This window comes from Guillardia theta (assembly GCF_000315625.1).
Source record: "Guillardia theta CCMP2712 unplaced genomic scaffold GUITHscaffold_89, whole genome shotgun sequence".
NCBI classification, from domain to species: Eukaryota; class Cryptophyceae; order Pyrenomonadales; family Geminigeraceae; genus Guillardia; species Guillardia theta.
Genome location: NW_005434585.1, coordinates 288,526 through 300,316, shown reverse-complemented (window position 1 = coordinate 300,316; position 11,791 = coordinate 288,526). Strand labels below are relative to the sequence as shown.

The 11,791-nt window shown below is 53.7% G+C and overlaps 4 protein-coding genes across 4 annotated transcripts; 2 read left to right on the top strand and 2 right to left on the bottom strand.

Annotated features, from left to right (window-relative positions):
* Positions 1–421: 421 nt before the first annotated feature.
* Positions 422–1,465, top strand: GUITHDRAFT_154836 (hypothetical protein; the record flags this gene model as incomplete). The annotated part of the gene is made up of 5 exons (XM_005824895.1): positions 422–472; positions 649–877; positions 981–1,138; positions 1,279–1,305; positions 1,351–1,465. Coding segments are annotated over exons 2-5 (392 nt in total), but the record flags the coding sequence as incomplete, so codon positions are not given.
* Positions 1,448–3,100, bottom strand: GUITHDRAFT_154835 (hypothetical protein). The gene is made up of 8 exons (XM_005824894.1): positions 3,006–3,100; positions 2,246–2,304; positions 2,090–2,186; positions 1,989–2,043; positions 1,897–1,939; positions 1,740–1,840; positions 1,599–1,693; positions 1,448–1,552 (listed from the first exon to the last, which is right to left on the bottom strand). Exons 1-8 carry the CDS (start codon positions 3,093–3,095, stop codon positions 1,520–1,522), a joined length of 573 nt encoding a protein of 190 aa, XP_005824951.1. The 5' UTR covers positions 3,096–3,100; the 3' UTR covers positions 1,448–1,519.
* A 2,326-nt stretch (positions 3,101–5,426) lies between these two features.
* On the top strand, positions 5,427–6,099 carry GUITHDRAFT_154834 (hypothetical protein). Its single transcript, XM_005824893.1, has one exon. The coding sequence runs from the start codon at positions 5,574–5,576 to the stop codon at positions 6,048–6,050; it is 477 nt and encodes a 158-aa protein (XP_005824950.1). The 5' UTR covers positions 5,427–5,573; the 3' UTR covers positions 6,051–6,099.
* Positions 6,100–8,818: 2,719 nt separating this feature from the next.
* Positions 8,819–11,663, bottom strand: GUITHDRAFT_115940 (hypothetical protein; the record flags this gene model as incomplete). Its single annotated transcript, XM_005824892.1, has 13 exons — positions 8,819–8,824; positions 8,871–8,952; positions 9,001–9,016; positions 9,143–9,234; positions 9,323–9,426; positions 9,483–9,702; positions 9,752–9,833; positions 9,896–9,980; positions 10,165–10,311; positions 10,365–10,554; positions 10,687–10,734; positions 10,873–11,028; positions 11,068–11,663. The coding sequence occupies 13 exons, from the start codon at positions 11,661–11,663 to the stop codon at positions 8,819–8,821; spliced, it is 1,824 nt and encodes a 607-aa protein (XP_005824949.1).
* Positions 11,664–11,791: the final 128 nt, after the last annotated feature.

The following is an 11,791-nucleotide window of genomic DNA, read 5'->3' as shown; positions in this document are numbered from 1 at the left end:
AACTACTCGCCCCCCCCCCACCCCCCCCCCCCCTCGTAAGCGTCTTTCTCTTTCTTTGCCTCCTCCTCCACCCTTCCTGCCCCTTCGATATCATCCTCCCTTTCCTTCGATATCATTCTCCCTGTCCTCCCTGCTCCCCACGAGAACCATTCAGAGCATTCATATCCTCCTCCTCCTCCCCTCCTCCATCCTCCTTGTCCTCTCATCCCCCTCCCGCCCTTTCTGCTCTTCATGATTCGCATGCACATTCTAGCGTACCCCCTTGAGATCTTCACTCTTGTTCCTGCCTGCTACACGCCAGTCTGCATCATGAGATATTATGTAAGAGGGTGTTGAAGAGGGGGTAGAGGACAAGGGTAGGGAAGCAGATCGCGTGATATGTAGCTGGACATCGATGTGGCTCTGACGAGAATGTTTGGACAGCAGGATGAGTTTGCAGTAGAGGGACAAGTCAACTAAAGTTGCAGAGAAGGTAAAATGAAGTATTCGCTCCTTCCTTTCATTTCACCCTGAAAGCTCGAAATTCTCTTCTCCCCATTCTTCTCCCTTTTTTCCTTTACGATCCTATCTCTGCCCCAACTCTTCCTTGTTTTCTCCTCCTCCTCCTCCTCCTCCTCCTCCTCCTCCTCCCTCTAATACACTTCTCAGGCAAGAAGAACCTCATCGTAGGCCGCACAATCCTCAAACTTTCTCGGCCCTCCCCCCTCAAATATGTTCTGCTGTGACTGCAGGAGCGACAAGGACCGAGAGCCTGCAAGCCAGCAGCAGCTCGGAACCAACACTCTCTCCTTCACCAAGAAGAACCTCTGCGGCATTGGCGTCAACTTCCGAGCAGACAGCACCGGTGCACTCCTCGTCAGCTCCTTGATCCCAGGAGGTTCGTTGCCCCTCTCAGCCTCCCTCTCCCCCTTTCCCCTCGCACTCTCTCTTCGCGCCCCCCGCATCCTTTGCCCTTTCCTCCCTTGCCTAAGTCTGTACAGGTCCTGCGGCCGTCACTGGGGGCATACAAGCAGGGGACGTTCTGTACCAGGTCGACAATACAGTCGTCTATCGCTGTCCTCTCAGCCATGTCTCCTCCTGCCTCCTTGGCGAGGAAGAAACGATCGTGAATGTGACTTTCCTGCGAGACGACATGAAGGTCCCTCCTCTGTTGCCCTGCATCCCTCCTTGCAACTCTTTGTATGTCCTCCTCCTCTTTCCCTTCCTATCGCTCCTTCCTATCCTTCTCATTCTTTCCCCCTCCGTTGGTCGCTGTTTTGTGTAACTTGACGGTCACAGGTCACTAAGAGCATCGTCCGCGCCCCTGTGACGCAACATTTCCCTCCTGTCCCTCCTCTGACCCTCTGACAGGTCGCGAATCTCATGATGATCCAGAAGGCAAACGAGGGTGACAGATGAAACCAAGATAAGCGCGACGCGATCATCGCGAGGACTGTTGTGTGGGGAACATGGGAAATCAATAATGCATTCAAGCCATGTCCTCATGCAAAGCAAAGTTAACACATCAACTATCAATCTTTCATTCCTTCTTGTCTTCTTTCTTCTCAGCAGCCTGTCAGCAACAGTCAACCTGCCTGTCAAACCCTTTCACCATTCACCTTCTCAGCATCCTCTGCGTCCTGCTTGATCACGGTCATGTCAGCTGTATCGCCCTTCTTGCACTTCTCGAACGCTTCCTTGAACTTGTTTGCACCTGCCGCTGCTGGTCAGCTTACACCATGAGGAGGCATTTGGCTCACTCTCAGCGTTGGCGAAGCGGAAGGCAAACAACTCGTTCTTCTGCTCCACAACTCCGGTCTCAGGGTCTTCGCTCCAGTCAGGGGTGAAGTAGGTGAAGGCTCTACAAGCCACGTCATCCTCCTCCTCCTCCTCCATCCTCCTCCTCCTGAACCTCACCTGTCACTTCCCGCATGAGGTTTCAACTCCAGGTTGGTGGACACTGGGGAGCACGCTCGTCAATTCTCCACCACTCACGTCTCAGGGCTCACAGGGATGGTTTGCCCTAACTCGCAGAGTCTTCTCAGCGCGCATGAGCACACGAATCTGAGGCTACAGTCAACCAGTCATCGTCCTTGACGTCAATCCTCACCTTCCCACTCTCCTTGTGCTTCAAGAAGCGAACATCGCCCGTTCCCCTTTCCTTCCATTCCTTGCTTGGTTCGTTGAAGCGGAACATCTTTGTTCGCCTGGCAGACGAGCATCAGGAAATGGAACCCGGCAAATCTACCATGAGAGGAGGGTGTACATTTTGAAAATAACATCTTCCTCTTCTTCTCCAGTCTTGGTCTGAACTTCGGGGGGAAGCTGGACATCAGGGACAGTCAACGTTTGAACAGACAAGATCGAGAATTTCAGCAGTTGCAGCGAACATGTGATGGGACAGAAACAAGGAGCGATCGATTAACCAAGAGCTCCTCGAAGAAATAACATACAAACAAGTTCGATCCCACCAAACATCCCTCAGCTGTCTACATTTGTTCTTGCTGCACATGGAAGGAACACTGAGAGTCCCAGAAGACAACAATTAAATAGTTGAGCGTATCGCTCTTGAACACGCAAGCCCTCAGCGATTCGAACCCAAGCATGAACTTTTGTACCAACCGAACAACTCAAGGCACAAGCCATGCTCCCTTCGCACACCATTGTGTGGATCGCTATACAGAAAGTCCTGAAGACATTGCATGTCTCTTCGCACCAACACTCCCATCGAAACACATTCACTCGATCGCTTCTCGTGATCCTCTTGGCTGCAACTCGAACTGACACCTGTCTCTTTCCACGTTTTCTCTGCTCCTCTCGTGCGCTAACAAACATTTCAAGTCCTCTCACCTCGTACTAGTCATCCGAACCTTTACCAAACACGCATTCCAACACCCTCTCTGCATTGTGAACCCTCTACGAACGGGATCCTACACAAGAACCCTCTTTCTACCGCTTCCTTCACAACCTTCTCCTTCCAGCCCTCCCGCCCTCCCGCCCGTCAACCAGCAGGTCAGAGCTCTTACCTCGATGAGAGGCTTGAAGTCTACTTGTGCCTCTGCCTCGACGTCTTCCTCAGGCCCATCATGCTCCTCCTCCCTTTCCCCGTCCGCCATCGCAGCCGCTCTTCTGACTATCGCGGCGCAGCGTGCTGTGAGGGGTGGGTGGGGGTCGTTGCTGAGTCTTCGAAGTACGGGTAGTAGTTGTGGTGGTGGGGTACTCCTTGGTCACGGGGGTGTGATGTTGGTCCACTGAAATATATGTTCCAGTACCCACCCCTTTTTAAACATAAAGTTTACCTATAATAAGGGGTGAAATTATTGGATGTACGGGTCCTGGAGAGAACAGTAGGGGTAGAAAAAGATTCAGAGAGGTAGGATGGGGTCGTGTGTTCTTCAGTTGAGCAGGCAGAGAAAACCTGGGGTGGTGAGACGGTGGGGTGGGGGTACTCGAGGGCGGGAAATGGAACTTTGAAAATGAATTGAAATAGGAGGGGTGGGTTTGTCAATTTGGTGGGTGGGTACTCGAAGAGGGGTGTAGAGGACACTTTGGGGGTATATAGGTGAGATTTCCTAATTCAGCCAAATAGATAATCAATAAGGATCTCAAAACTAGAAAGATGTAGGGGTGGGTGGATGAAACAAGGGGGTAGTCTGGAGCTATTGCTGAATTCTTCGCGAAGGGCAGACAGGGTGAACTGGAAGTGGGTCATGACCCCTACCGCTCTTTTCCCACAAAATCTTGCACCACGACCATGGTGGGTGGAATATGAGCATGGTGGAATATGAGCACGTGATATGGTAGGGGTGGTCGGGGTTCACCACCCCTAGACAAATAAATCGATAATGGAGGGGTTATTATAAGTTGATTGAATGGGGTACAAAACATATTCTTGAGGACCCCCACCCCTTCAGTTTGCACCTCTCCCTCTCGTGCTTCTCGAATAAAAAAACCAACTATCATTGCCGTCTGTCAATTGCCGCCGGGGTCACTGAATCGGAGTGGCTGGCCCGACGTGCCGGGGCCTTCCGAGTGCCGCTGACCGGCGTCGGATCGGACCGTCCGATACAGTCCGGGCGGCGGACAGTGCCGGCGGTCCCGGGCCCGGCAGCACGCCGTTCCGGTTCACACCGCCCGGGCCCGCCGGGCCTGACGGAATCGTGAGAAGTTTGGCTTTGACTTGTACTTTGTTAGACTCAGGCTTGTACTCACGCACTACCGTCGGAGATATCACATCGACCGTACCTTAGTTGCCACCGACGGTCCGTCATGGTAACCGTTGGCAAGATCGGACGCACAAAACCAGAATTGAGGAGCACATGAGAAATAGACTGTACGCTCAGGATGTGAAACCCAAGCCTCCCGGAGTCCAGACATGAGCCTGGGGACCTTAGCAAGCCGGACCGTCGGCTAGGGCCTGAGGGCTGAAACGGTCCGATCAGACCGTCGGACTCGGAGTTCCTGGCACCGTGCAGCGCCGCTGCCCGGCCCGGCGGCCCGGCGGCCCGGACTCAGGCTCCGGGACCGTGTCAGTCCGGGTCCGGCCGCCCCGGACTCGGCCTCAGGGTTCAGGGCCTGATGAGCCTCCGAGGCCGCCGGGCTCGACGGTTGCGACTCTTTCAATTCCCGAGTTTCCGGAGAGCGGCCGCGTCCGATGTCATGGCCGGGCACCGTCGTCACGGCACGGTACGCCGCGTGGAGGCTGTAAGGACAGGGCAGTGGGGGAATGGTCACGGTTGATATCCTCCCCACGTTGGAGCTGTCACGAGTTGACCTCCGCAAGGGCAATTGATTTTATCGAATGATAACGGTTATGAAACCGTCAAGGAACAGTACCGCAACTCGTCAAACTTGCGATGCCCGTCGGTCACATGGGCGCAGTTACGCGTCGAATTTTATAGGGTCGTTCTGGCTTCTTAGATCTCAACGTTTGAGCTACCCAAGACCCGGAACGATGTATTATCGCTCTTTTTCAGGAGCATCATAACTGAAATCACGAGGACGTACGTATCTACCTCCTTCGACCCTTACGGGAATAGTTCAGTCCTTTAAAACTTCAATTTTAGCTGATCCTGAAGGGGTTAAGAGGTTGGTGGGGGCCTTACAGGAGTCACGAGGACATGAGGTCACTGGAGAGACAGGGTGGAGTCCGTGATACTTGAAACCTGCACCGACCTTTCTCACTACCCCCCTCTTGCCCCTTTAGGCGTACCCCCCAACAAGCCCAATTTTTTACTACCACACTTTCACTCCGACTCCAAGAAGGCTCTCACTACTGACCCACCACTAGAATTCTGAAACAGTCGAATCACTACCCACCCCTAATAGATCCAGTTTGCAGGGATAAATGGGGTTATCGTAGTACCCCACCCTGACATCCGTCTCAATAGCCCTTTACTAGAGAATCCCTGTTCTAGGCTTCTCCCCCACTTTTATCCTCCTCTCCCCTCGACTTCTTAGCGCACCTCGCTCCCTAAAAACCCCCTCCACCTCTGCCTCCTCTATCGCGCCCACAACTCGACTTGCGATTCACGAAGCTTCTTCTCAATCTTTTTGATTTTCTTCTAGTCAAGCCTGTTCTGCACTTGTTACATATGGCGAGCATGTATTTCAATTCAGTGGAGCATTCTAGCAGCACACCATCCCGTGTCAGTGAAAGAGTTCCGATTGTACAAGTGATCCCTCGCAAGAAACGCGGCGGGGATGACAAGTTGAACGACGAAGTCACTCTCACCATGGAATTCGTATCTACTTTCTTCCACATGAGGCAATCTGAAGTGGCCAAACATCTTGGGATTTCGCTCACGGCCTTGAAGAGCGGTTGCAGGAGGATAGGCCTGCCTCGTTGGCCATACTCCAGGAAGAGATGTGGGAAAGGCAAAAAGAGATCTTCCAAGCCTGAAGCGAGTGACGACACCATGGCAGAGAACTCAGAGAACTCTACCACTAGTGATGAAGAGTCCGATTCCAACCATGACCAAGGCGTTTCGAGCCGCTACTACCTTGCTATTGGATCCGCTTCGCTCTTCCAAGAAGCCCTCGAGTATTTGGAGAACAGCCTTTATTCATAAGAGAGAAAGCTAACTTTCTCATTTGCATTGTATTATAATTCTACACCAAGTCAAAGAGTCGAGGTGGGACATTTGAAAAAAATTGTAGCTTCGCAGCCATGAAGTTGCTTGTCTTCTGCTGTCTCGTCGCTAAAATCTCTTAGTGACTTCAATAAATGCCAAGGTCAAATCCTTACTTTGTATTTTCTTTCTGCCATTACAAACGCCGTGTGCAACGTAACTGTGGGAGATGTGGACATGTGCACTGATCGGTAACTTCACTTTGACTTGTGACATCGTGAGTGACATAAGAAAGGTCTCGATTGTGATCTTTCTCAGCTGCATGTGAGCATAATTGCCAAAAAGGGCTGATCGTGGTCACAGTCACTGACTATGAATGTCGGATACAGTCCGGATACAGTACGGACTGGACCAGGTGCGGTAATGGAATTCAACGATCCGAGTGCTTCCATTTCAACGACAGAGATGCAAGAAGAAAGTCTAGGTCGGGCAATCGTCAACTTACTAAGCTCGGAGTGATCAAGGCACTGAACGAGCTGCTTTCTATGTGGGCGGCGACGCGGTTGCCCGAATATTGTTTCACAGTGATGATGCTTAAGTTCGTTGACAGCGCTCGACAGTGTGGTCGGTATGCAGTCGATCGACTGCCCTGGAGCCACGTTGAGCAATCGGACCTGACCTGGTGTATGCGTTGGATGCAAAACGATGAACTCTTACAGAGCAATGCTGTCGGCTGACAGAGCAACTAACATCAAGACATTTCAAGCAGCACACAAAGGCCAGTTTCAATTGTCCGGCCATACCCAATTGAGTAGGTGGTCCTTTCCTTCTCGTCCTCCTCCTTCCCTCCCCCTGAGAGGGCGAAGCAAAGGCCAAGTTGTCTTTGCTGGAACTTAACTGAGGAAACCAAACCTGTTAGTCGAGGCAGGTGTAAATAGAGTGAGGAAGTGAGGGAGGGAGGGAGGGAGGGAGGGAGAGAAAAGACCTTTCTGACATGCTGACGACCAAGGTCATCACGACTGGACCTCGGAATAGGGGGTAGATTTGAGCGATTGAATATGCAGAGTTTGAGGAGGGGGGGTGGGAATTAGCAGAGAAAGGGAAGGAGGGGGAGGAGAAATTGGTGGGATGAGACGTGGGAGAGGGAATTCAATATACTACCTGATTGCGTGACTTTCGCTTCAAGAGCTTCATTTTTGTATCTGTAGCATGCTTGTAAGGCACAAAAGTAGCTCTGCAGAGCTCAACACGACAGAGTTCCCCTCTTTGCCTGGTATTATGACGTGTCTGCATGCTACTCTTGTATATTGCTGTTCTGACGACCATCTTCGTGACTCTGCTGACTCTCATGACCTTGATAACCGTGTTCGCGTTCTCCTGCTGATCTTGATTAGATTCGTAGCCCCATCATCTCATCAGATCCCGGATGGATGTTCTCTTGTCGTCCTGGACTTTTTCAACTCAGGTTCGGAGACAAGTTCTTCTAACTCTCTCTTTGAATCACTCCATGATACCGCATGAACCAACTCTCACACGCACAACCGGACTGATGTTGCACTTCTACGTTTTTCGCATGCTGTCATAGGTAGCTTGAGCTCTGCCATGCCCCATGTTTCTTCTCGTTGTCGTTGTCGCTCCTTCGAGCCAACCAGCCATCGTCCGCTTTGCTGGAACTTTTCCTTCTCGGTTTCCTACAGCAGGGTGGTAGGAGGGGTGGTTACCCAGGGGTCATTTTATGCCATTTGGTCTGAAAATAGAGGGTAGGGTACAACAATGGCTGTTTTGAGAAAGAGGGTAGGGTCCTACTAATAGTAGGGTTGCACCCTCATACCCTACCGAGGCGTGTAACAAAGTTTTTTGAAACGAGGTAGCTTGAACGGCAGACGAGGATACAAGCGGGAGAGGGGCAAGAGAGGAGGAAGAGAAGGGAGAGGAGGGAGAGAAGAGAGAGGAGGAACAGAAGAGAGAGGAGGAACAGAAGAGAGAGGAGGAACAGAAGAGAGATGGAGAAAATGAGAAAGAAAGACTTGGAACTACAGGGTAGAGTGTGAGAAAGCAGGGGGTGAGAGGGGAGGGGAGTTGGGGGAAAGGATTTGAATGAGGAGGTAATGCAACGATTGTATTCGTGAGTCTGAATTCTAAGTGACATCTATCTAAGTCGATATATTCTTGACTCTTGTATGGAGTATGATGATATTTTTTGAGCATGTATACGCCATCATCTTACCTGGGCTCCTCTCTCTAGCTCGTTCCATTGACGTTTCCTCTCCCTCGTCGCCTTGTGCTTCTTCTCCGTCGGTGACTCTTTGCCAGCTTGTCTGAAAACAACATGGGGAATTCATTTAGCAGCAAACAGAACAAGCGAGCAAACGGTAGAGCTTTGTTGCACCTCCAAGGTTCTGACTCCATGGCAGCAGACCGTTCGAGGGAAGGAGGAAAGGAGGGAATCACTAGCAGCACTAAGAAGAAACATCCTCCCCAGCTCTTTCAGGACCCTCGGTCCCCTTCGGTAGTCAGAACTCCGGTGTGTCTGACTTCCAACGATGCTGAAAACATCCGCCCGTTCAATCTCATGAAAAGCTCCTTCATAGAAGATCCAAGATCGCCTTCATGTCCAAGGACGCCGCTCTACAGGACTGTCTCCTGACACGTGTAGCCCTCTTCCATTATCATGCCGCATGCATTCAGTTTATTCATGACTCATAGCAGAGGTCACATGTACAGCTCTTAATGTACAACAATCTCATATCTCCTCCCCTCCCTCCCCATCAGCCCTTGCACTTCAAACAACATCAACAACCCTGTCTCCAAGGAAGTCACCCACTCGGACACGTTGAAGAGTCTCCTGCCCCTTCCCTCCCCGTCCCTCGTCTGATCCTTCAAGCTCTGCCGCACCCACGCCCTGCACCATCGTCATCAAGTCTGATACTATGACAACCGACATGCTCACAGTTTATCTGGGTAGCCTGCGGGAAATCTCAGATCCTCCTCCTCCTCCCTACCTCCTCGTCTCCTTCCCTCCTCCTCCTCTTCTCCACCTCCTCCTCTTCTTCCCCTCCTCCTTCCCAGCTATCCTAGCCTCACACGCTTACCCAGGAGCTTCTCTGCCGTCCTCGAGTAGTCGACCAGGTCTCGTGCGACTAGGACGGACATGTTGGACCATAGCAGCATGGAGGCGGTCACCCTGCTTGCCTGACAACGGCGATGAATAGGAGGAGGAGGAGGAGGAGAAATAGGAGGAGGAGGAGGAGGGGGAGGAAGGGGAGGAGTACACCATTCGGATCTGCGGCACGGCGAGGAGGGGGAGGCCAGCCCAGAGAGCATCGACGGCTGTCGTGTGAGCGTTGAAGGAAGGAGTGTCGAGCATGAGCGACATCTGAGCAGCACGACCAGGTCACGAGGACGCTGACTAGCTCACTAGGACGCTCTCACCGAGCAGAGCAGCTTCAGGTAGTCCAGCTGAGTCGGCTGGGGCTCGAGTAGCCGGAGGGAGTCCCTCATTCCCCTCAACCCGCAAAGTCCAGCGGAGGAGACGAGGTTCTCGATCGCCTCCTCGTGGTGGACCTTTTGCTGGAAGTTGAGGGAAACCTCCACCCCCTTCGTCCTCATCCGCGCGATGAGCCCCAGCCAGCAGCACAGGATCGGTGGGTCTCTGCAAGGGCAGGACGCAGTCAGCCGGGCCGTTGACCCACCAGCCTCACATCTTGAAGTACTCATGCGGTACCCCGACGTCTGCTCGCCTCCCCCCTCCAGCTGCCCCCGATCTCTCCACGGGACTGCCACCTGTGGGAATTATGACAGGCGGTTGACAACCATCAGCTGGGAAAGATTGAAGAGTCTCTCACGTGCTCGGCAGTCCAGCAGAGCTCCATCCGTTGCGAGGTGTGGGAAGTTTGCGGCGTGCGAGTTGACATGGAAGGATGTGCTGATCTTGAGTGCAAGAGTCAGGTTGGAACAGTGGAGGACACGAAAGCAAAAGCAGCGAAAGAGATAATGAGGAGGAAGACGAGGTGAAGATGGAGGATAGGGAGGAGGAGGAGGAGGAGGAGGAGGGGAGGGAAACCAGGACAGTTGGGATCTGGGGAGGAGGGGGCCGATCTCAACAGAGCCTCACCATGAGGAAGGATTCCGAGTAGAGCGAGCGGAGCTCAGGAGGAGCGACGTGACGGTCGACGAGGTTGTAGTGCACATTGTCGTCTCCTGTCGTCCCATGAAAGCCCTCCGCGTTGATCACCGTTGAGCTCGGGGCGAATGCGACGACCTGCCCCAGCTGCTGTCAAGCTCCATGCGCCTCCTCGGAAGGAGCTGGGAAACCTCTCGAGCCCTGCGAGCTTCGGGGACGGGTAGGTGGCCGAGCAGGTCGATAAGTATGTCAATCCTCTCACCGTTGATCACCCGAGCCGCGTCCCAGGACGAGCCCAGCTGGGGGAGGAGGACGAAGCGGTGATGGGTGCTGTTGCAGGGGACGATGGCCGTCTGCAGCTCAGGTCTAGACGGACGGTTCCTGTCCAAGAGCAGTCAGTCCCTTGTGTGCTGCCTCCTCCTCCTTCCTGTCTTGCATACTCCACGCGAAGTACTTCACCTCGAACCTGCCCCGCTCGTCACTCGCACAAGTTCAGCTCCTCCCCTCCCTCACCGTCTCGGGTCGTGCCGGCTGAAAACATCGTTCATCAGCCCGTGGTAGCTGGTCCGGGTGAAGTGACTGGAAAGGTACCCCAACACAACTCTCCTCCCCGCCATGGGAGCGAGCGCCGGCAGCCCTACACTCATCAACTCCTCTCCTCCTCTCTTCATCTGCCCCGCCAGTCTGCGTGACAGGCACCTCTTGCTCCCCAGATCGTCCTCGGGGGCTAGAGGGAACAGCGTCAGAAACCAGGGCTGAAGCCTCTGCTCCATCCTCTCCGTTGCTTCCCCTCCATTCTTGCCGCAGGTCGATACTTCAGACTTGACTGTTGCTCGCAGCAGCAGCTGGTCTTCCCTGTACGTCTCCCAGCACGCGCATCGAGTCTGACACAACCGCGCTAAGTCCAGCACCACGTCCCTTACAAACTCCCCCCGACAGTCCCCGCCACTGCAGCTCAAGTCCAGGTACCGTCTGAGCGCCATGATGACTCTTCTCGGCAGACGCATCTCGTCCCAGCTCGTTGCCAGCACCAGCCACGCGTCCCTCGGGTCCTCCAGCCCCTTGGACAAGGCGGTGCGAGCATGGCTGACAGCATGGGTGAGCGACACATCGAGGTGTTCATGGAATTTGAGCACGAGCACCGCCAAGTCGTGATGGACCCTGGCAGATGGCTGGAGGCGACTTGCAGTCTTGAGCATGCGATAGCACACCAGGTGAAGCTCCTCCTCCCCGAGGTTGGCGGGATGAGCGAAGCAAGGCGCTGGATCCTCTAACTCCATAATCCTCCTCGAACACTGATGCCATGCTCGCCCGTCTGCATGCAGGAGGTGCAGGCAGGAGCAGTTGGGAGAGGGTCGCTCCTCGCTGTACAGATGATACTTCGCCGCCATGTAGGGAACAACGTTGGCTTGTCCCAAGGCCACTGACCTCTCCTCCTTTGCTCCACTGCTCTCCTCTCTTTCGCCTTTCCCTCCCCTTCTTCCCGCCATGGTCAGGAGCAAGCTGTTGTCTCCCCCTATCTCCTCTCCTCCTCCTCCTCCTCCTCCTCCTCCTCCTCCTCCTCCTCCTCCTCCTCCCTCTCCTTCCTCTCTCTCCAGTATCCTTCCCTTCATCGCCA

Excerpts from the sequence above, each read along its gene's own strand:
- GUITHDRAFT_154835 (XM_005824894.1), bottom strand. The coding sequence starts at position 3,095 with ATGGCGGACGGGGAAAGGGAGGAGGAGCATGATGGGCCTGAGGAAGAC. Across the intron at positions 2,044-2,089 it reads AGCACAAGGAGAGTGGGAAG|ATTCGTGTGCTCATGCGCGC; the intron begins GTGAGGATTGAC and ends CTGTAGCCTCAG. Across the intron at positions 1,553-1,598 it reads ACGCAGAGGATGCTGAGAAG|GCTGCTGAGAAGAAAGAAGA; the intron begins GTGAATGGTGAA and ends TGTTGCTGACAG.
- GUITHDRAFT_154834 (XM_005824893.1), top strand. The coding sequence starts at position 5,574 with ATGGCGAGCATGTATTTCAATTCAGTGGAGCATTCTAGCAGCACACCA.